Source organism: Anneissia japonica, unplaced genomic scaffold (genome assembly GCF_011630105.1).
Source record: "Anneissia japonica isolate Jap-2015-1 unplaced genomic scaffold, ASM1163010v1 scaffold287740_len772037_cov194, whole genome shotgun sequence".
In the NCBI taxonomy this organism is placed as follows: domain Eukaryota; kingdom Metazoa; phylum Echinodermata; class Crinoidea; order Comatulida; family Comatulidae; genus Anneissia; species Anneissia japonica.
In genome coordinates, this window is record NW_022736571.1 from 51,693 (window position 1) to 75,474 (window position 23,782).

At 36.8% G+C, this 23,782-nt stretch overlaps 1 protein-coding gene across 1 annotated transcript in view; it reads right to left on the minus strand.

Annotated features, from left to right (window-relative positions):
* The window catches only part of LOC117116814 (mediator of RNA polymerase II transcription subunit 12-like protein), a 39,145-nt gene that overhangs the window by 1,994 nt on the left and 13,369 nt on the right, over window positions 1–23,782 (minus strand). The window contains exons 6-18 of the mRNA XM_033260909.1: window positions 22,135–22,297; window positions 20,075–20,253; window positions 19,171–19,310; window positions 16,790–17,048; window positions 15,902–16,138; window positions 11,462–11,593; window positions 8,798–8,843; window positions 8,295–8,497; window positions 7,382–8,026; window positions 6,195–6,361; window positions 5,784–5,892; window positions 5,242–5,372; window positions 216–335 (exon numbers count right to left, since the gene is read on the minus strand). Coding sequence (XP_033116800.1) covers window positions 216–335; window positions 5,242–5,372; window positions 5,784–5,892; window positions 6,195–6,361; window positions 7,382–8,026; window positions 8,295–8,497; window positions 8,798–8,843; window positions 11,462–11,593; window positions 15,902–16,138; window positions 16,790–17,048; window positions 19,171–19,310; window positions 20,075–20,253; window positions 22,135–22,297 — 2,531 coding nt within the window. The remainder of the gene's footprint in view (window positions 1–215; window positions 336–5,241; window positions 5,373–5,783; window positions 5,893–6,194; window positions 6,362–7,381; window positions 8,027–8,294; window positions 8,498–8,797; window positions 8,844–11,461; window positions 11,594–15,901; window positions 16,139–16,789; window positions 17,049–19,170; window positions 19,311–20,074; window positions 20,254–22,134; window positions 22,298–23,782) is intronic.

The following is a 23,782-nucleotide window of genomic DNA, read 5'->3' on the forward strand; positions in this document are numbered from 1 at the left end:
TTTCAAATTAAACAACTTGTAAATTGTTTTAAAATATTATTTAAAATATTTGTGGCACAGAGTTGCATTGATATTTTCAAGGAGCCACTCAAAATCTAAAGGAAGTCATTCTGTACCTAATTTTAGGTACTCAAAATAAATGGTTTGTTACTGTGAATATAATAAATTTATATGTATAAATTATATAATTATAATTGAACAACGTAAAGACATACCTGTCTGCATCCTGACTTCGACAGATTGCCAACAAGACATTGCAGACGAAGCTGAAGCGATTTACTGAATTTTCGTTAAGTTCCACTCCAAGTTCAGCACGAAACAACTGCCGCTTCTTTCTGTAAAGGAAGATTTTTAACATACGAAGTCACTGTTTTCTTAATTTTTGCCTGCCAGCCTAGGGGTACACTGATAACTTGGAAATGGAAATCAGCTACAAATAGACATCCCAATTTTTTTTTTTCTGTGTTAATTGTTTAGTATTTTTTAAAATTAATATTGTTACATATTGTTAGATAGTAGGCTTTATTTTTTTATAAAAATGTTATACTTTAGTATTTAAGTATTTTCTGTATTGTAATTTTAATGATAAATTAGGCTATATTTTTATATACATTTTATACTGATGTATAAAACTGGAAGTGAAAAATTCCTAAAAGAATTCAAAGAACAAAGGGAGAAGACACAAAGAAAGGCTGAGTAGGAATGCTCACTGAGATTCTTTGAATGCTGTATTTGAAAATGCTATGTCTTTAGGTAAAAAATCTTTCTGGAAATATGTCAAAACCAAAAAAAAAACTGATAATTAAGGTATATCACCCATTAAAAAAGATGGGCAACTCTACTATGCTGCAAAGGAAAAGGCAGAACCGTTGAATGCCAAGTTCAAACCTACATTCAATAAGCAAATCATTCCACTACCAGAAATAGCTGAAAATATATTTCCCAACATAGAAAACTTTAAGATTGAAAGTGATGGTAAATAAACTGAACCTCAACAAGACCTGTGGCCCTGATGGTCTCCCAACAGTATTCCTTACGAAAAGTCATGAGGAGCTTGCATCTGCTGTGGCAGCATTGTTCCAGAAAAGTCTACAGGATTGGGCACTCCCCAAAAATTGGCGAAACGCTAACGGAATGGATTCCGATTGGGAAGATCATGTGAATCGCATGTAAATGATTAGTTTTTGCTGCACAATGTTAACCTTAACGTTAACATTAGTACCCAACATGCAATGCGATAGCTCAGCCCCTTTTGTAAACAAATCGAAATACGAACGCGTAAACCCATAACTATCGTATATCGAGCACGTAAAATACTGAAATTAACACTCTCCACAACGCAAGATGAATAAATCATGACGTCATCTGTTAACATTAAGGTTAAGGTTATGCGGCGAAAACTACCTATTAACACCATCAATGACTTAATGAAAAACTTTAACCAAAAATATCAAACTGACTTTATAACCTCAGACCTTCAACTGCGTGCCACACAACATCCTTTTACATCAACTTACTGTAAATGCTACTCTATGGTATCAAGGGAGATGTTCAACATTGGATTGATGCTTTCTTGACCAAAAGACAGCAACAAGTCATTGTAGAAGGCATCCTCCCCAAAAGATGTCAATTCAGGTGTACCCCAAGGCACTTGCCTTGAAACTATGCTTTTCCTTTGTTTTATTAATAATCTCCCAGATTCCGTTAATTCTTGCATCTGCCTCTTTGCAGAAGATTGTGTTTTTTACAGAAAAATCCTCTCTATTTCTAACCTTATCTACCTTCGTTCAAGTAACTGTGGCAGGCGCCTTAGATCTTCTGCTGACCTAACTGTTTTGCGTGTTTCAACATGCCAATTAAAAACGTATGGCGAAAGATCGTTTCACGTAGCAGCACCAGAACTCTGGAACACCTTACCTTCTAGTATGAGAGAAGCACCCACCCTTGCTATTTTCAAGACAAGCTTGAAGACACATCTTTTCAGTACCTGTTATTAATTCAAATATTCAAACATTTTTTCCCTTTAGTTTTAACGAGTTGAGTATTGACTAGATAGTTGCCTTACATCATGAGAGCATCTGTGAATTATGTGCCTGCCACCCATTGCTTGTCAATGGTCTTAAATTGTGGGTGAATGATGCAGTGATGCTTGGTTTTTAGTTCATTAGAGCATCTGTGAATTATGTGCCTGCCACCCATTGCTTGTCAATGGTCTTAAATTGCGGGTGAACGATGCAGTGATGTTTGGTTTTTACTTCATGAGAGCATCTGTGAATTATGTGCCGGCCAACCATTGCTTGTCAATGGTTTTAAGTTGCAGGTGAACAATGCAGTGATGTTTGGTTTTTAGTTCATTAGAGCATCTGTGAATTATGTGCCGGCCAACCATTGCTTGTCAATGGTCTTAAATTGCAGGTGAATGATGCAGTGATGTTTGGTTTTTACTTCATGAGAGCATCTATGAACTATTTGCCGACCAACCATTGCTTGTCAATGGTCTTAAATTGCGGGTGAACGATGCAGTGATGTTTGGTTTGTACTTCATGACAGCATCTGTGAATTATGTGCCTGCCAACCATTGCTTGTCAATGGTCTTAAATTGCGGGTGAACGATGCAGTGATGTTTGGTTTTTAGTTCTTTAGAGCATCTGTGAACTATGTGCCGGCCAAGCATTGCTTGTCAATGGTCTTAAATTGCGGGTGAACGATGCAGTGATGTTTGGTTTTTACTTCATGAGCATCTGTGAATTATGTGCCTGCCAACCATTGCTTGTCAATTGTCATAAATTGTGGGTGAACGATGCAGTGATGATTGGTTTTTTTGCTCAGTCTGTTCACTCTGCATTAATGGTTTTTTGGTTACAATAGGAGTTGCCTTTTCTTCACCTTATATATATATTTTTTTTTAAGTGCATTGCGACTTTGGTATAATGCACTATACCAAATCCCACTACATTACATTACATTATTAAAGACCAGCAGGTACTTCAAGAGGACTTACAAAATGGGCTACAACCAGGGGAATATGTTTCAACGAGACAAAGTGCTTTGTCATATCATTCCATCAAGCCACAAGAACCTTTTTCTACCCCATGAATACTGCCACTGTGAACAAGTCAGTGAAGCACAACACATTGGCATAAACTTTACCAACACTCGGAAATGGTCTCTACACATCTCGAGCATCACCAAACAGGCGAACACCACTTTGGGTTTACTTAGACAAAACCTTAATTATTGCCAAAGAAAATCCAAGGAAATGGCCTACCCTGGTCCAAACTCAAGTATTGTGCTGCAGCTTGGGATCCACATCTCCAACAAGATATTATCTAAATTGATAAAGTACAAAGGTGAGCTACCCCGTTTGTCACCAGAAACTACCAAAAAAAAAAGATCAGTGTAAACAAAATGATGGAAGAACTTAAATGGAAACCACTTTCTACCCGTCGCAAACATTTTAGATTAATCCTAATGTATAAGGCTATTCATAGACTCGTTGCCATCACATCCTCTGATATAAAATTCCATTCTGGTCCTACTAGGTCATCATCAACTAGAAGAATCAGAAAGATACATGCCAACACAAACATATACAAATTTTCATTCTTTTCCCAAACAAACAATAGATGACTGGAACAAATTTGACGTCTCAATTACCAATCTACCCCTCAGTGAGCTCAAAATAGCAATAGCTAATATAATGAAGTAATTAATCAAATATGCTTTACTGTCAGATCAAGATCACAAATATCTTGTTTTTGGTAGACATGTAGCCCAATGCTATCCTGTCGCATGAGTAAATTTTTATTGTAATTTGTATTATTTTTTTTATATTTTATTTACTATATAATTTCTTAAAACAGAAAGACAGTTCCGAAAAGTGACGGAGACATTTTGAGATTCAAGTTTTGATCTATTTGATCATTTTCAAGAATACTGATGAGAAAATCTCACCCATCCATATATGTTTACAATATTTACAGAAGTATAACAGAAAGCAAATAAAAACTGACCAATCAGATTAAAATCAAATTTATAACTAGCCAATTAAAAATGAGGTATATCACTTATTATTGTGAACAGTCACACACCAGCCCAAGCACCAACACATGGACAGTCACACACCAGCCGCAGCACCAACACATGGACTGTCACACACCAGCCACAGCACCAACACATGGACTGTCACACACCAGCCACAGCACCAACACATGGACAGTCACACACCAGCCACAGCACCAACACATGGACAGTCACACACCAGCCACAGCACCAACACATGGACAGTCACACACCAGCCACAGCACCAACATATGGACAGTCACACACCAGCCACAGCACCAACACATGGACAGTCACACACCAGCTACAGCACCGACACATGGACTGTCACACACCAGCCACAGCACCAACACATGGACAGTCACACACCAGCTCAAGTAGCACCAACACATGGACAGTCACACACCAGCCACAGCACCAACACATGGACAGTCACACACCAGCCAAAGCACCAACACATGGACTGTCACACACCAGCCACAGCACCAACACATGGACAGTCACACACCAGCTCAAGTAGCACCAACACATGGACAGTCACACACCAGCCACAGCACCAACATATGGACAGTCACACACCAGCCACAGCACCAACACATGGACAGTCACACACCAGCTCAAGTAGCACCAACACATGGACAGTCACACACCAGCTCAAGTAGCACCAACACGTGGACAGTCACACACCAGCCACAGCACCAACACCTGGACAGTCACACACCAGCCAAAGCACCAACACATGGACAGTCACACACCAGCTCAAGTAGCACCAACACATGGACAGTCACACACCAGCCAAAGCACCAACACATGGACAGTCACACACCAGCTCAAGTAGCACCAACACAGCCACAGCACCAACACATGGACAGTCACACACCAGCCACACACCAACACATGGACAGTCACACACCAGCCAAAGCACCAACACATGGACAGTCACACACCTTTGTAATTTTTGCCATTTGATGAATTTTAATATATTTCTGTCTATTTTACCTTTAAAGTGTTATATCTATTTTTAAGGTAATTTTTAGGTCTTTGTTTATCTGTATTTGTATACAGTTTCAATCTGATGTAAAAATATCTGTACAAGTTTTACAATGTCAAATAAAGAAATCAAATCGAAGTCGTTTAAGTGCCCTGTTGCAAACATCAGCTCAGCAGTCAAAGACTCACCTTGGGTCCACTAGTAACTCAGATAGGTAGCCCATGTTCCAATGATGGTTAGCCTCTGAAGGTGTTAGACTGCCGAAAAGAGTCTGCTTGATTTTTGAATTCATACTTGAAAAAACGTCAGAAAACCTGACCTAATAATAAGATGGAAGAAGCAAAGATTGTACTGGTTTTAAAGAAACCATTAAAGATAGTTCAAATGTTAGGTGTTTTCATGAAACTGAGCACATTATGACATCATTAAATATATTTAAGATGTTAGAATGAGAGAATAATAAAACATAACAGTTTACACCACACAATAATCATTTTATAAATTTTAAAATTAATTTTAAAAAAGTTTTATTCAACAATTAGTTTTTGTTTTAGTCACACTAACCTGGTATCAGTTTGACAAAATGTATATTCAGTGGGAACACCAGTGTAATTACTCCTTGGTGAAATCGCCCTAGATTATAGTGGTTGTTGCTGCATTGTGTGTGCTATAGATGAATGCTCAATGAATAGAAGTCAAGAATGAAAAATGTATCATCAGTTTACTTTACCTTGATGTGTGTACATGAGGTATACAGATCATAGAGGTATGCAAGAATGCAACGCTCAGCTGATGAACACTCCGATATATTAGTTCCCTGCCTGATGACACCATATAATCTTTAATGGTGAAAACAGAAACTTTATTGAAACAATAAGAATATTTGAATGTTTCTTTAAATAAAGGTAATTAATTACTAGGATTTTCAATTCAATTTTTTTCAAAAATTAGTTATTTCGAATTGCCATAATGTGATAAAATACAAAAGAATCAAATGAACAGGAATATGGCAACCATGAACAAGTAAACTTTACAAATGTGGTGGTCAATATTTATGTATTTGCCATGTTAACAGAGCACTGCATGGTTCATAGAGACTACATAATTTTAAATATTAAAAAAAAACATTATGCAAACTTACACTTCAAAAACATTAATAATTTGATCCTGAAGCGCCAACAGTGATTTATGGTAACGACGCAAGACAGCAGTAATGCAGAAGCAAAGATCTATTGAGTATTTGCCAGATCCACCAATAACAGATGTCCATGAGGGGTCCCCTTCAAAGTTGTACACTTCATTCAGCAGCTGAAATTGTAACAATAAGGATGTGAACATGCTGCTATTATGGTTATAGAGTGCCCTGCTCCAAGGGAATTATAACAATAAAAATGTGAACATGCTGCTATTATGGTTATACAGTGCCCTGCTCCAAGGGAATTATAAAAATAAGGATGTGAACATGCTGCTATTATGGTTATAGAGTGCCCTGTTCCAAGGGAATTATAACAATAATGATGTGAACATGCTGCTATTATAGTTATACAGTGCCCTGCTCCAAGGGAATTATAAAAATAAGGATGTGAAAATGCTGCTATTATGGTTATACAGTGCCCTGCTCCAGGAGAATTATAACAATAAGGATGTGAACTTGCTGCTAATAATGGTTATACAGTGCCCTATTGCAGGGTAATTGTAACAATATAGATGTAAACTTGCTGCTAATAATGGTTATACAGTGCCCTATTGCAGGGTAATTGTAACAATATAGATGTGAACTTGCTGCTAATAATGGTTATACAGTGCCCTATAGCAGTGTAATTGTAACAATATAGATGTGAATTTGCTGCTAATAATGGTTATATAGTGGCCCTGCTCCAAAGGAAATGTAACAATAAGGATGTGAACATACTGTTAAGTGTGGTTATACAGTGCCCTGCACCAGCAGAATTGTAACAATAAGGATGTGAACTTGCTGCTAATAATGGTTTCACAGGGCCCTTCACCAGGGGAATTGTAACAATAAGGATGTGAACATGCTGCTAATCATGGTTATACAGTGCTGCAGGAGTTCCAGTGTTCTCAAAGGAATTTTCTAGTTGGAAGACTGTTGACCATTTTCCCCTTGAACTTACCATTATCAAGCATAAAACAAAATAATGGAATTGACCATACTCGGCCTGTGTATTGTATAATAAATTCTATTGAGTCTACAACCTTGATATTAATGTTGTTATTTATCCAGTATCCATGTCTACAGCGAAATTTGTATCTTACATTATAAAAATACATATTTTTGTAGACATATAAACAACAAGAAATGTTTACCTGGATAGCAAATTCTAGGAGACCATGAATATTCAATGCACTTTCCATTAAATCAAATATAAAGCTGATATGTTCAATAGAGGGCAGTGTTGAGCCAATGCCTTGATTGACGTTTGCTAGCTGTTCAGTAATTGTCAACGTACATGCCTGTGTCAGCATATGTTGGTCAAAAAACGACAGTTGCGAGAACTTTGTAAACAGGAGTGAAGGCAATATGATGTTCTCATATTTCGTACGCTTTATCTTGCACTCCATCTTTTCAGGATCTTTCTTGTTCGCAATAATACGCATCAGCTCTTTCTGCACTTTTTTGACTTGCTTTCTGACATCATCACGCTCTTTTCCAAATCCGTACAACAAAACCATTCTCTGGTTGCTGTCATGCTGGGCCATCTCGTCATGCGGTATTGGAAAGTGCATTGCGTATTGCAAGTGTCGAGGAAGATTTGATGAGATTGGTTGCGAAAGACTACCTGTTTCTTCAGAGGTATCTGGCTCAGTTTTTAGTTTGTTTGAGTAGATTGCCTCTTGGAAGATCTCTTGAAAGGAAGTGGACTGCTTGCGAGCTCGTTCCTGAGCACTACCTTCTCCATAATCTTCAAAGTCATCATCTTCTACTTCCTTCTTGATTTGAACAATTTTTTCCTGTGAAAAAAAAATATATAAATTCTTATAAATGTATACTCTAAAATGTCAACACTTACTCAAGTAGCAGTGTTAAGCAATTTTAAATTAAACTTATTGAGAGGTTAGCTAAGCACTGACATAGACAGATGTATATTTAGGAATTAGTAATTGTAAAGAAGGAATATTAAATGATTCCTGGTGAGGAGATAATCACTAGTTGCATTTCACTTGTTTTTGTCTGTTAAGTGCAGCATAGTAGTTATTCTTTGATTCTTCTGTTTTTTACCTTTTTCTCTGCATTTTGATGTTTTTCCTCATCCTCTATGTTCATCTCCATGACGATAGAGGGAAGTGAATTTGTTGCAAGATCCCCACGGGCGATTAATCGGCACATGTACTTGTCGTGGGAAAAAATATCATACGTGATTAATTCACTGAAGAGCAACACAAGGTTTGCAAAGGATTTCTTGCTCTCTTCATTTCCAAGCACTGTCAAACAAATTATACAGAGAATATTAAATGATTTATATTTCAAAAAGTGGAAGGCTTGCTATGAGGCACTGACAATTCAGGCCAAAAAACCGTAGTTATAACTACAGGATATATATTATATATATATATATATATATATATAACCTGATTAAATCTTTCCAAATATTGTATGTGTTATGTAGTAATAAAAATAATCTATATTTGAAAACAGTGGCACACGAGAACGGTGCATTCACAAAGATTGAATATTAACAAATATATATACACATTGTGAAACAAAACAGAAAAGTAACTGACATAACAAAAGACATAACCTAACCCTAACATGGTTAAAGTCAGGCTCCTGAGGGAAAACAATTTTTGATATGTTGTAGAACTGATTTTTCTAAGACAGAAAAAAGTAGTTTGATCAAAAACTGAGCAACGGTGAATGAGATACAGATTTTTGAATATTTAAAAACTGGGGGAAAAGGTGTAAAAATGGGCGGTTACACCCCTTTTTTCCCCAGTTTTTGTAATGCATATTTTTAAATAATAAATGTTTACATTTCTGCATACTTCATAATACCATGCATTTATGCTCTACTAAGATGATATTTTGTGTATGCTTGCTCCATTTTAAATGTATAGAAGTGCTCTGTTAATGTTAATCATTAATCCTACTTCCATTTTCATTTCTGCAATTTTATTTCAATCATTCAATTAATTACTAAATCATTGGGTAGCATTGTCAACCCCACAGACCACCACACTTTAACAATGGTATAGTCCATTTTGGGTGGTTTATGTCTGGGTGGTTATTGTCCTGGGTGGTTTTTGTCTGATTTCCATGGGTGCACTACTGTTTGATGAGGACTGCTACTGTCCCCATTGCAAAGGGTGTTTCTCTGTAAGTTGTAAGTACTGTGCCAGGCCTTTGCCACTATAGTCCAAGTCATTGCCCCTGTCTCTTATACACATCTAGATGTGTATAAGAGACAGCCCTTGAACTTACCATTATCACAATTGAATGAACGTAACATCATCGTTAGTGTTATCGGCAGAGCAGGTGCAACTGTGATTGAAAATTGTTTTAACAATTTTTTTGTTGAAGTTGGTCTCAAGCTAGCTAGCAAAATTCATAATAATAATCCAAATTCTCGTTTCAATGATTATCTTCCAGCTCCTGTGATTAACTGTTTTTAAGCCCTGTCTATGAAATTGAGTTGACTAAAGTTATTATGTCATTCAAAAATAAGGCACCGGGCATTGACAAATCTAATACTAGCGTTATTAAACATGTGTGTAATTATATTTCTAAACCCTTTCAATTTCTCAAGGTATTTTTCCAGACTAACTTGTCCGTGACAAGCTAAAGTCACTCCTGTTCACAATGCTGGGATTAAATCTGAAGTAAATAATTATCACCCGATTTCTATCCTTTCGATTTTTTCCAAACTTTCTGAACAGATTAAATCGCACATACTGTATGCTTTTATTCAGAAAAATAATATTCTTCCTGAATATCAATTTGGTTTTAGAAAAGGCTATTCCCCGTCTCTGGCCTTGGTAGATTTAACCAACTATATTACTGATGCATTTCAAAATAAAAGTTATGAAATGGCTATATTGGAGCCCAGCATTCTGCCTAACAGAGAGCCTGTGTGCACCCGGATGTAACAGCGACGTTGTTTCGACATTGGTGGGTGGAGCCTTGCACTTTAAAAGAACTGATTTATTATTATTATATTATTGATCGATCAGTCAAAAGCTTTTGACACGATTGATCACAACATACGCAATGCACTAAATACATGGGTGCATCTTCCAAATTCAGGCAAATCACATGTGGGGTTTCTTTGTACGAACGCACCAATTTATATTGAGTGCCACCGATTCAAAGGTGTATGTTCAAATAAATAAATAAAGTTCCACAGGGATCACTTCTAGGTCCTTTACTTTTTATACTCTATATTAATGATCTTTATAACTCCTCCAAACGTCTTTCTTTCATTTTATATGCTGATGATACCACAATTTTATATTCTAGTAATAATGTTGATTCTCTCTTTGAAATTGTTAATTTGGAACTTAAGACTGTTATTGATTATTTTTCTGTTAACAAGCTTTCAGTTAATGTAAGCAAGTGTTTGATGATGTTCGAATAAACATTTGATTCAGTGGTCCCAAAATTCTGGAATAACATACCTCTCGATATTAGAAATATTGCTAACAAAAAGTCCTTCACTTACCAACTTAAACATAATTTTATTTCAAATTATTAAATGGGTAATGATCTGCTGTTATTTATTTGTTATTCTTGACTGTTTGATTGTGTTCGTGCGCATGTTTTGTTTGCATGTTGTTTGATGTGTTGTTTTTTTTGTGTGTGTTACCAATGTTTATATCTCTTTATTAAAACTAACTAGCATTTACTTTCATGGCCCCTCCCACACAGGTTCACCTTTTGGAGGATGAAATTTTCTTTGTCTTTGCTGTCTCCTTTTCTACTTCTTTGAATTTTGTCATTTATTGCCTCATAGAATTTATATTACTTATGTTATTTTTGAGGTTTATACATATATATTACATTTTGTTAATTTTTGTTAAATTGAGAAGTAGTTTTTGTGATTTGTTATTCTGTTTCATTGAGAAACTAGAAAATAAATGTTTTGATGATTTTTGATTGTCTTACCAATGGCTTGTAGTTTTCCAGGAGTTGGGTGTATTTTTTGTCCTTAGTTATGGCTTTAAAATTTGTCAAAACAGAAAACCAATAAATAGGGCACAATGTCATATCCAGTTCAGCTTGGGTATGAACATGAAAAAATAAACAGTTTTCTTGAAAATCATGTTTGCCTGTTTACAAACTTTGGGTAACATACTAACATACATGCGCACCATGATAGGTATCATTGTTAATAGGAACCAAAAATAGACTGTCTGTGGTAAAATGTGAAAAAATCTAAATTTGTATATTACCCCATTTTCCAATTCGATCTGTCGTTTTTCAAGGAGTTCGGCAACTATGAGTGCTCGATGTTCTCCAGTTCGTTGTGGGCAGACTGCCCATTCACAAAGTAGCTGAACAAGTGGATTATCATTGATGATTACCTAGCATTATATTAAAATTAAACCAAACAATTAAGAAATTAGTAAACAGTTGATTGTTCATCTGGATAATCAAATTTTGAAATTAACTTACAATAAATTAAACAAATCAGTAGTGATGTTGGTCTATGAGTGAGATACTTATCAGATAAACCGATAAATGCCTAAGTTTTATTTGGAACTTATCTCTCAAGCAAAAAAGAAAAATAATGGACTTGCCCTAGCTCGCCTATATATGCCCTGCTTGAATGAACAATCTTCTTGTTGACTTCGAGTCTATAACAGATCTCAGTGAGGGAGGAGGGAAGGTGTTTATCCAGGTAAGTATCTCACTCATAGACCAACAACATCACTTAGTCTATTTCATGAATACTTACCTGGATATCAAACAATAAGAAAACGGTAGCACTTTATAGACTAGTTGAAATATGTATTGTCACAAGCTTTTGTGTACACAGTACACTTCTTCAGGTGAATGGTAAGAGGAGCAACATGCTGTAGTGACGACCCCCTGGAGGTCACCCTGCAATGACCCTAGATTCCCTGGGTTAGCTCACCTGCGCAAACCGGCGTATCTACGGGCATGCGCACTGAACGGCCGACTCAGGTAATCCCTTGGAGAAAGGACGGCACTTCAAGTCGAGAGCTCATGCTGTACACACACAGACGTGTAATATACCATTGTATTCAGCCCTACGCGGGAAACTAATACCAATACCGGTAAGTACCTTTTGCGCTTTTTACAATATTGGCGCTGCGAGCGAAAGGCTTGCCATATGTTGTCTGAACGAGGACTACTTCTCCTCATACTCGATGCAGTAAGACCTGTAGAACCCGAAACACTGACAATAATTCGAGGACATTTTGCTTTGCCTCTTCGCTGGACCAAAGCCTGCAATAACCATTCCATCCCGACTCGGATGCGTCCATCGTGATGCGAATGCTCCCCGCCCTTAGGCCATCACCGCAGATGTAATGCAACAAATGTTATCATCGGTACAGCGATCCCCTAGTGGATGGGGCGGGGGAGGAGGGAAAGTGGGACAGGTCAGGTACGAGATCCACAAAACTGGCCAGATACCACAGAACCTTGAGCCTGAAGTAGAGCAGGAGAGGTGGGGTGTGCCTGTAGGCATGAAACGGCTAAGAGACACTTGCGTATCTTGGTTTCCGATGGCGAAGCGACTGATCGTCGCAGATCAATGAGAGCCCCTAGGTACATGGGGAATTGCGAGGGCACCAAGTTTGACTTCTCCTTGTTGATCATGAACCCCAGTTATCACAACGTTGAGGTGATTTAGCAACACCTAACTGTCTATCAATAGCATTCTACGAGCTTTCGCAAACAGACGTAGCCTTTCCCCCACGGGTCCGACACCGCATGCGGTGCCGGACGGACCACCAATGTCAGCGGTAGCAGGGACTCCTCCGCCCATGCCAGCGCACGATGCTGCACCAGGGCAACAGGAGCTGGGGGAGCAGTCGGGACACTCATAAGAGGATGAGGGTGAGGCGCTACAGGGTGTGCTGGAGGAGTTAGGAAGGCCCTCGGGTAATGCCGAACGGCCGGATGACGTAAGGAAGACCCAGCCCGGACCTGGAATGAGTGCTAGCACGGTCAGCGTCCCTGGGGACAAGAGTGCGCTTGGTTAGCCTCTAACTCTTGGGCCCAGGCATCAACATTAGTGCCAAAGAGACCAAAAAAACAAATCTTCGGCTCCATAAGACGGACAGTTGAGGAAACGTTCAAAATGGCCCTGCGATATGGAAGTATAATGCCTCAAGCACAGGAAATGCCGCCGAAAGACGGTGCGGAGCCGTCCTATGGTCTGAACACTCTTGGGCCTGGGCATCTAAACGAGCAATAAGGTCCGCATGGAAGGGGACAACAGGTGTCGGGGAAGATGCATGAAGAGGGGAAACAGGTTCCCACACGGAAACCCCTGCCCCAAGGAGGCAGAGGGGACCGTGTACTCCACCCCTAGGTGGTCAAAGACGGCAGGCATGACCCTGCAAACCAAAGATCGCAGACCCCCGCCAGCATACCAGGCTCAGATGACACATCGCAATCTGAAAAATCCCTAGTAACAGCATTAGGAGAAGACTCCCATGGAACTGGAACAGCCAGGGTAGCAGGAGGAGCAAGAGGCACAGCAGCAACGCGCTGCTGCAACAAAGATAACGCTTCGTTCGTAATGCGCAAAACCTGATTGGAGATCAATTTGACTATTTCAGGATTAAGAGCCTGCTCCTGGACATGCTTGAAGAAGGCCCAGGAACACCGGAAGGATGACTCAGAATTAGAGTCTAGGCTGGGCCCAAGATTGCTAGCAATCCAGGCCATAGTAACCTGGAACCTCGCAGGAGTACAGGCCTTGCAAAATATCACACGGCGTGAACCGCCCGCAAGAGCGACACGCCGGGCATGCAGGGTGTTTATCATCGCGTGAGCTAGGCCCATCACACATCGAACAAGTCAGTTTCCGCATGGACATGGCTACGGAAACACTCTACAATAGAAATCTTTTGGTAAGCTTTCACACGTCTATAATAAACAAAAGCGGGAAGGAAACGAGGATATTGTTCATTCACACAGGGTGTATTTAAGCAAGCTAGGGCGAGTCCATTATTTTTCTTATATGCTCGAGAGGTAAGCTCCAAAGGAAACTTTGGCATTTATCGGTTTATCCAGGTAAGTATTCACGAAATAGACTGTTACACCAATGAGATAATACATATTATTTTACTAATCTTATAGCAGGTATAATCACAAAATTCACATGGCATTTGCAGAAACTGTCCACTCTTTGAGATCTTAGATGAAGATCTCAGTCAATGGCTGGGTTGATTAATGTAAAATGCTCTTTAAAAACAGTGCAATTACAAGAAAGCCTGATATTAAACTATAAATTTGTTATTTTTAACGCACTCATTAAGGGGTCATTAATTATTTTCATCATTTTCACGAGCGTACAAAACATACGCTGGGGGAGAGGGTTGAAGGCATGTGTAAGCTTTTAAAAAAGTACAAAAATGGTGATTTTGAAATGTTATCCTATGTTTTTGTGCCTAGCCATTTCCCTAGAAAGCCAAAGTTTACCGTTATAAATTCACTGGAAATGTTCAGTTTATCAACTGTTTATACACAGCGTCATCTTACATCCCCAATTAATATGTGTGGATAAGCATTGTGTACTTATAAACAATTTCAAAATACAAGGGAAATGCACTCTAGCTCCGTAAATTTGAATAAACTGTAAGCCATGGCCACAGCCTGACACTTAACAGTAGGGTAGAATCATTGGGACCTTGTGTTTCACTGTGCTGTGCTAAGCCTACCTTATTTCTTCTCCTTTCTACTTCACTAGGCCTAATTCCTACCTTTAACTTCAATTGACCTACATCACTTATTCTATTTAACATTTTAAAACACAATTTATGATTTGTATACTCATGATACTCAATGGATACTCATGATGACATAAATTTTATACAAAAAAACAACAAATCACACGCCACTAATGTAGGTGAAAGGTTAAACATGTGCTTTATTCCTTGTATGTCAATTTTTCTTAAAATTGCTTTCTATTTCCTCTTATATCTATGTGGTAATAAATTTAAACAACATGAAATGTTTATTAATTATTGTTTAACTTTTTTTAAAATTATTGTTAACATAGTAGACATATATGCAAGTTTGCTTTGTCAAAAATGGAACCTACCACTAGTTTGGCAAAGTGGTTATTGGGCCAGGATTGAGCTCATGTTATATTTTAGTTCTGGTATTTTACAAGCTGCTGATAGCACAGTACTTATTGTTTGTAATGATCAGCAAAAAGAGTATGTTTTGTACTCTTGTGAAAATGATGAAAATAATGGATGACCCCTAACAATCTATCATCATCAACATTTTTTCACCAATTCTAATATATGCAAGTTACAATGTATTGTTTAATTTGTATATTGGAGTAAGTTATTAAGTTAAAATTAAAAATATGAAAAAAAAAATACCACATTAATTTTCATACAGTTAAATAATAACTTTTTTGTATTCTTTTGCATAGATCCTAAAATTAGCTTGTAATCAATAGGATATTTGTAGCAAAATGTTTGTAAATTGGTGAAAACTACTTTTTTTTTATCTGTATCTTGTTGGAAACTAATAATTTATTTGATCCTTTCAAATGAGCTATTCAAATATGTTTTTATATAGTTTTGATGTATTTTCCAGTCTTTTTGACTGATAGTACACCATTAAGATTAGACTGGTCAATGTACGTCTCATTATAAATGGTATAAAATATCACTTACATCACTGCCATCTTTACTTTGACAGGAGGAAAAGATTTTGTGGTAGAGCGAGTCTAGACTGTTGTTAGAATCGCAGCGATCAAAGTAATGTCGGTCTAGAATTTCTAACGTGTTCAACACTCTGTTGATAGTAAAACCAGCTGTTGATTCCTGGTATTTGTCTGTGGACCATCTTAATTCTGCAGCATGGCTCCTTGCCCGAATTTGAAGTTCAGAGTTGCGAAGGCCCATCTTTATCTAAAGATTTTTAATACCATATAAAAAATGTTGTTATAGAATAAACATATTTTCTGTAATTTTAATTTTGTAACATTTTGTACTTGATGGTATACACCAACATGCAGCAACAGGGCCCAGATTACATATGAGGTTTGCTATCCCAAAAACAGCATCAGTGACCAAAAAATAAAAACTGACTAAAATGATGGGTCATTTAATAGAATCGACTTACTATTCCTCATTGGAGCTAAAGGAACTCTTAATCAATCAGCCGAGTGTTACTAGAGCTACCCATTGGTGCTAAATAATAATAATTGGAACTAACAGATCCCCATACAAAAAAGAGAATGAAAAAATATTATTAACCAATCAGCCGGGTATTCCTAGAGTTCCTTAATCAACCTAGTGTTTCTTGAGCTTTCTATAAGAAGTAATGGCCGCCCATACCAAAAAAAAGAATAAAAAAAGTTCTATTAATCAATCAGCCTACCTTCATCGGAGCTCAAAATAGATCTATTAATCAATTAGCCGAGTATTCCTAGAGCTCTTTGTCGGAGCTAAAAATCAAAAATGGAAAGCAGACGAGGAAAGAAAGAGAAAGCGCTAAAAAAAAAAAAATGCAAGAAAAATATGAAAAATAGAAGGTAATAAAAAAATCTTTGCTCTCACTTGTTGTGCCTGTATGCTGACTGGGTTTGGTAGGGGTAAGCTTGATGGAGCACAAGGAAGTAAATCCAATGGTGAGCCAGGTATATTGCTGTTCTTGCCCTCCCCAACATTGATCCACACAAGGGCGCTTGGACAACGTAACGTGATGGTCTGTACAATGCTACTGAGAAAGAGCACGATTGGACGATGCTGTGCACAGTTGGTAAACTCGGAGAAAATGACTGACAGAGAGCTCGGCGAAAGTGCATTTGCTTGGATTCTAAATCAGAATTAAACATTCTACGCTGTATATGTGACCCTAGCTTAAAAAACAAGCTGTAAACTCGCACTGCACTGTATTGAGAAACAAGCCTCAATACCCAGAATAGGGCGTAAAACGTGAATTTTGAGTGAATTAGGTTTTTGTGTTATAACTATTAATCTTACTATTCCTGAATATTGAGTTTAAAATTCCAACTTTAAGAAGTAAAATTTAGCCATTTTCGGATGGGAGCTAATGAAAAATGAATAAAAACCTGCCGAAAATAAAAGCATTTTTCTCAAAACTTGATTTAAGAAAGTTGATAAGATGATTCAAAACGGTCATAACTTTGCTTCCAGACACCCGATTGAGTTCATTTAAAGTTAAAGTAAATGATATGTTCTATGCCATTATAACAAAAACTTTGGTTGCTAAACATACCAAAATATTTTAATAAACATAAGAAAAAAACATTTCAAAATTAGCACTTAAAATAGAAAAGACACTAACACGAAAGGTGGTTATTCCCCCTTTCACCACAGCTTTGAAATGATTAAAAATCTGTATCTCATTAACCCGAGACTTTTCGTCCAACATCCCTCCAGTGTCTTAGAAAAATCAATTGTACAATATATCAATTGTTTTATTCCTCCAGAGCCTGACTTTAAGCTAGTTTAAAATCTTATTCTTAATTAAGTTGTTAATTTTTTTTAATTGTTTCAAAATTTATAGTATTCCAGTGTCACCAATCAACAAGCTCCACTGAGTTTCTAGGAAAGTGAATTTTTGATTTAACACAGACATATCCATTGTGCTTCTGACACTGCTTTCATACCACTTTATGCTCAGATACATTACTTTTTACAGATGATGGGTGTCGACCGTACTAACTACACGTTTTGCAACACAGTACCTGTGTTCTAGAGTGATACCTTCTTATCAATACTTTGAGCGAGCCAAATGGCCCGAGCGGTTAAGGCAGGGGCACCGTGATCATAGCCAACAATATCGGCACGGGCTCGCGACCGGCTCGCTCCTATAGTTCTGGTGGTGGAACAAGTCTTCTCAAATAAGGACTATAAATCGTAGGCCCAGTGTATACAAATGCTCATGTGCACTTTAAAGAACCCAGTACATCTTTCGAGAGTAGGGGGTTACCCCGATGTACTGGTCCACTCAGCCCCTGTTGTGGACAGATGAAAGTGCGTCGGTTTACTGGCTGTAGGACATGAAGCTTGTGGTTGAGTTTTAGTGCAAATTGCATCGGCCGTTGTCGTGAATAGTCTGAAATGCTTTTAGCAACGCACATTGCGTTAAATCCGATTTTATTAAAAGTTCATTAATTTAAAAAAATATGAAGGAAAGTTTCATTTCAACTGCAAATCAAATCACTGTTTTTTTTAAATGTAAAGGCATGGCATATTACAATTTCAACTAAGTAGGAAATCTTTTATGGGAATCATCGTGGTATTTATTGAAAATTTCCTGATATAGTGACATATTAATTATGCAAATGAGCAATCAGCTTACACACTTACAAAAAACAATATGCTCCATCTTCTTATTACCCTCTTGCATTCTGCCAATTTTGAAATCATTCGGACTTACAAAATTTTAGTTTATCGTGGTATCAATCAATTACACAACAACAACAAAGACAACGACAACGTTGACAGCGTGAAGAAGAACATGGCTAAATACAATAGCCTCTCCGAAGCTTCGCTCCTTCTGGGAGGCTAATGTGAGGTGTAGGATTACATGTCTTTAGAGTTAGATCAAATAATACTTTCTTGGTCTTTTTTTTGTCTTCATGACTGTCAAGCGACCAGGTTACAAAAATATAAGCTCTACAAGTCGACAATTATTATTATTAACTGCAAATATTCAATAATGGTATAAAAAAATATAACACAGATTATCAAACAAAAAAAAAAGAATAAACTATAAACACAAAATATCGCCTTTTAAAAATAATTTATATATATATATTTTTTTTTTTGGAGGGTGGGGTGATTATTTTACTCAAATTTTAGCCATTGTGCAGATACACATGATGCCACATGTGTTTTAACATATAGCATGGCACAGTGCATGCTGGGCTAGCCATCAGTTGTTGCCAACTATGCCAGAAGTCTCTAACATCTTTTGCCTGCAATGAAGATGACTTACCTGCATCACTATCGGCAGGACAAGACGTAGAATGTTGTCATCTTTATTGTTCACCTTCTCAATAGTCTCCACAAGCCAGGACAAGTACTCATGACAATCGAGCATACATTCCTAACATCATACAAGTTATTTTAAGCATATGAGAATTACACTTTCCATTAAATCATGAAATTAAGGATTGTTATGATAGTATAATACATACTCCAAGTATCGAACTTGGAGTATTTATTATACTATTTTATCAAGGATTGTTATCACATACAAGAAAACCAAGGAGATTTTTTTTTATTAAATATGTATTTCCTGCCTAACTTCTTATATTAAATGATACAGTATTTAAATTTATTTTCAATTGTATTTGGTTTACTTTTAGTTCATTAGTAAAAATTAAGCTGAGAATCTACGGAATTAAGAGATTCTTACTGGTCACACGACATTCATAAAAAAAGTATGTTTAATAATCCAACTACTAATCTCCTATAGGGCAATAAAGAAATACCGTTATTCCACTTATTCAAATAAACCTTTTAATAGAGAATTTCAAAAAGGCAGGAGGCAGATAACAAGCAAATTACAAGTTGACAATTGTTGTACCAGATTTCTTTGCCACTTGAGACACCGGACCCCATCAAGACCGTTGGTGACTCCAATCCATAACTCAGGCTATGGTTGATGCTTCATATCAAGTCATCTTGCACAGGAGCCTGTGCTGAATGCCCATAGTCATAATGTACCTCTATAATGGTCATGATGTGATGTCATCATGACCATATTTAGACATGTCACATGTATTTTTTTCAAATAAAATTTGATAGTCGGGACAGGGCTATAAAAAAAACTCTGTACCTGTGATTAGCTTACAATATGCAACTTACCTCATACAAGTACCTTGCTAGTGTTGTCATGTAGTCCCACATCTTTTGAGCAGTTTCGCTATCAGTGATTGACGGTGTCTGAAGGGTTGAGACTGGACTAGGCCCACTGGGAGTCTGATGCGGATCAGCCATTTTACTCAAAAGTTCCTTCAGAAATCTTGTTATTACTTGGCACCATTCTGAAATTTGAAGTAAATAATATTACAGTCAAGTCCACCTAAATCGATTCTGTTTAAGTTGAAAGTTTGCATCAGTCGAATTTTAAAAAAAGTTTCAATTCTTTCCAAAAATTACTGTGTAAATAGTTTGTTTAATGCAAATTTTTATAAGTCATATTTCGGCTATTATTGACAGAATTTTCTGGTCCTGATACGATAATTTTAAAGGAATTTTTAACAACACACAAGTCGAAGTTCCAAATTTTCTAGCACACACAGGAAAAATACAATTCAAGTAAACAGATTTATTCAAAAATAACAAGAAACTCTCATGGTTTAATTTTGCAGTCAAGTCGAAAAAACAACCTGACAAAACTGTAGCACTGGATCTCTCTATTTTCGTAAGCTGTAGATCTTCGTTTACTGTCCTGGTTACCCATCAACTGCTCTGGTCGAAAAGGTTTTTTAAAGTGTTGGGATGAATACTCCATCTTTTTTGTTTTTTTGCGGCCAGACAACCCAATGCTTGTTTTGCCGGTTTACTTCTTGACTCGAAGTCATCGACCGGAAAATGCTCACTGCACAACACTGAATGTATGGAGCCTGGAAGTGTACTCTACTCAGGTTTTTGATGGCTTCGGTACATTTTTCTTAAAATTTTGTCTTTTGGGGACTGATGCTTGGTAAAATCGTTTGAATGGTTGTTGCTGCAGCCACACAACGAGGCATTGCTTGGTAACAAAAGACCCTTTCTATGGTCATTTATGTAAATACACTATGCTATACAATACATCATCGAGTCTGTCAAAACAAACGTAGGACCGACGGTGCGTCACTTCGGTTAAAGGTCAACTTTAGGTTAACTTCGGTAGGCAGAGCTTCAAAGCCGAAAATGGCTCAAAATGAGCTATTAAAAATCGTTTTTTGACAAAACGCAGAAATAAATGATAAAAAAAGCATCAAGGTATTTCTTTGTCATCATAATATGATTTTTATATTGTACTTTATTAATTTATAATAATTTAAAGAAAGGTAGTTTTCATCCCCCTTGTTATTCTTTAAATTAACATGTTTTTGAGAAGTACATTTGTTATTTACACTGACAAATCAAACAGACCTCCGATTCTGAATTAAACCCTACTGAAAAGAGTCATTGGTAGAAACTTGCTTTGAATTCCATCTTCATTTCAGGTTGATTCCAAATGATTTAAGGGTTAAAGCAAGAATACACCTTATTAAAAAAACAAAGGAAGGCGTAACTTTTACTTAATCATTAAGCAGGTAAAAGTTTACTCGCGTACCATTTTAATCAATAGATAATCTGCATGGCAACGCTACTGGACTACAGCTAAGCATCTCGTTTTCACAGCATCTGGTATGCTTGTTGTTAAACGATGTTTATTTACTGTAACTGATCTTCCTGTTTTTAGAAGCGAGTTTTATTGTCCTGAAATTGACAAATCGTCCAAGATTCGGGATAGGGAGATCCGGTTTTTTTCAGGAAGGATTTTATTAAAGAGAGAATAGGAATGATTTTGGAGCTTGAAAAAAATGTTTTGTGTGAAATTCGAATTTTATTAAATACACTGTTTGTTATTCAACATTATGTCAATTTTTTGTTCCCAAAAATGTGCAAGTCAAAATTTTTATAACTCAAACTTTTTTTGCCAGTCTCATTAGATTTGACTTAGGTATATTCAACAGTATTATTAAATTATATTTATATTTTACTGGGCCATTGAGGGTTTTGTTGGGAGTTTGAATCTGAATGGAGGCAATTCTACGGTATACCAATACAACACTAGTAGTTGATGCAAACATGTGAAACAGATCTATGTGATACTGCCTCTTCTTAAGCATCTTAAACAACAGGATGAGAAAGAAAATTTTTAAAAAACTTACCAATTGAAGGGTCATTTTGGGCTCGTTTCTGTCTGACCTTGGAATCCGAGATCGCCTGTGTTGATGCATGCGTCATCTTCAGAAGCCAGGTGGCACGTATCATCGGTACCTGGTGGTCTGCCAGCATGCGAAATATTTCTTCTTTGCGATGAAATAACGGTACCTAAAATTCAAGCTGTGATGTGAGCATCTTCTATAAATATTCTAACAGCACGTTTTATGTATTGATAAATTTTACTAAAATCAAACATTGGCACATTTTTACAGCACTGTTACATAATTTTTTTTAAAAAGATGTAAATGTAGAGCCCCGCTTCTCAAACTTTTGATCTCTGGGACCCAAGTGGTAATTTCCCAGACAACCCATCTAATAATTTGATAATAAATTGTGCTGAGTACTTTTATAGGATCCCTGAAATTTAATATGTTTCAAAAATTAGTACTTGATCTTGGCATTTCATCGATTTCTGCTTACTGTTATCAGTGGAGGAATTCGTAATAGCAGGCCCTAGGGAGGGACTTTTACAGATAGAGGGAGTAGGGTACCCACCTGAGTCCCACCATGGTTGGGGCTGAGGTAAGAAATTTTAATGATTATAACACCTCTAGAGGGCCGGAATTTTTTTTCTCCATTACTTTGAAAATTTAGGGAGCTAGGCATTGAATCCGCCACTAATTATTGTCCCTTTTTGCCACAGTGGAAAAATAAGACGTTGAATATTAAGACTTAGAATGAAATACGATAGAATTAAGAAAAAAAAATTAATTTTGTGTAGCCCAAAATCTAAAAAATATAGGATCAGCATTTTTGCAGAAAATATTCTTATATAAATATTAATATATTTTATAAAATAAAACTTGATAACTTGTGGTTATCATTTTATCAACCAACCAAGTAGCTGTATTATTGTTTGCATTTGCATAGATAGGCCTACCAAATTGCAACTTATTGGGAAAATTCTATATTTTGTGTCTATACTTGTTATTAAACAGTGAAATTTTTAGATTTACACAATTATTGTAGTAAGATATAAGATTCACTTGGAGAAAAAATACTGTTCCAATAAGGGTTCACCTAAAATACTGTTTTCAAGTCGTCATCTGTAATGTAAAAGACTTTACATCAACTGCGTAAATTAGCACATATGAATTGACAATCTGTTTTCAAAAGTCTTCTGAAAACCTGCTCGCGATGCAACACATAAGTTTGGCAATCCACTTTTGGGTCAGGACCCATAGTTTAGGAAGCATGGCTGTACACTGTAGAGGCATGCATACCATTTGAACCAAAAGAATATATAATTTTTAAAGTGAAGAGAGCACAATACGCTCGTTGTAAGCATAAACAAATGATATGCACTTATATGCAGCTATGAGAGGACACCCACTGCATTTGGTTGTCACTTTTAGTTGCCCATTAGTCTGTTTACCTCCGTTCCACATGATACCATTCATTCGTAGAGGGCAATAGTCAGATTAATATTAATATTTATAGAAAAGAATGCCTTTCATTATCTTATGTGTGGGCATACTTTAATGAGACAACCAAATACTGCGGGTGCACATTATGAGGAGGATGGCGATTTCCATCAGTACTAGTGGAGGGACATACAGTATTTACAAACGAGACTGTGCTGTCTTTACTTTT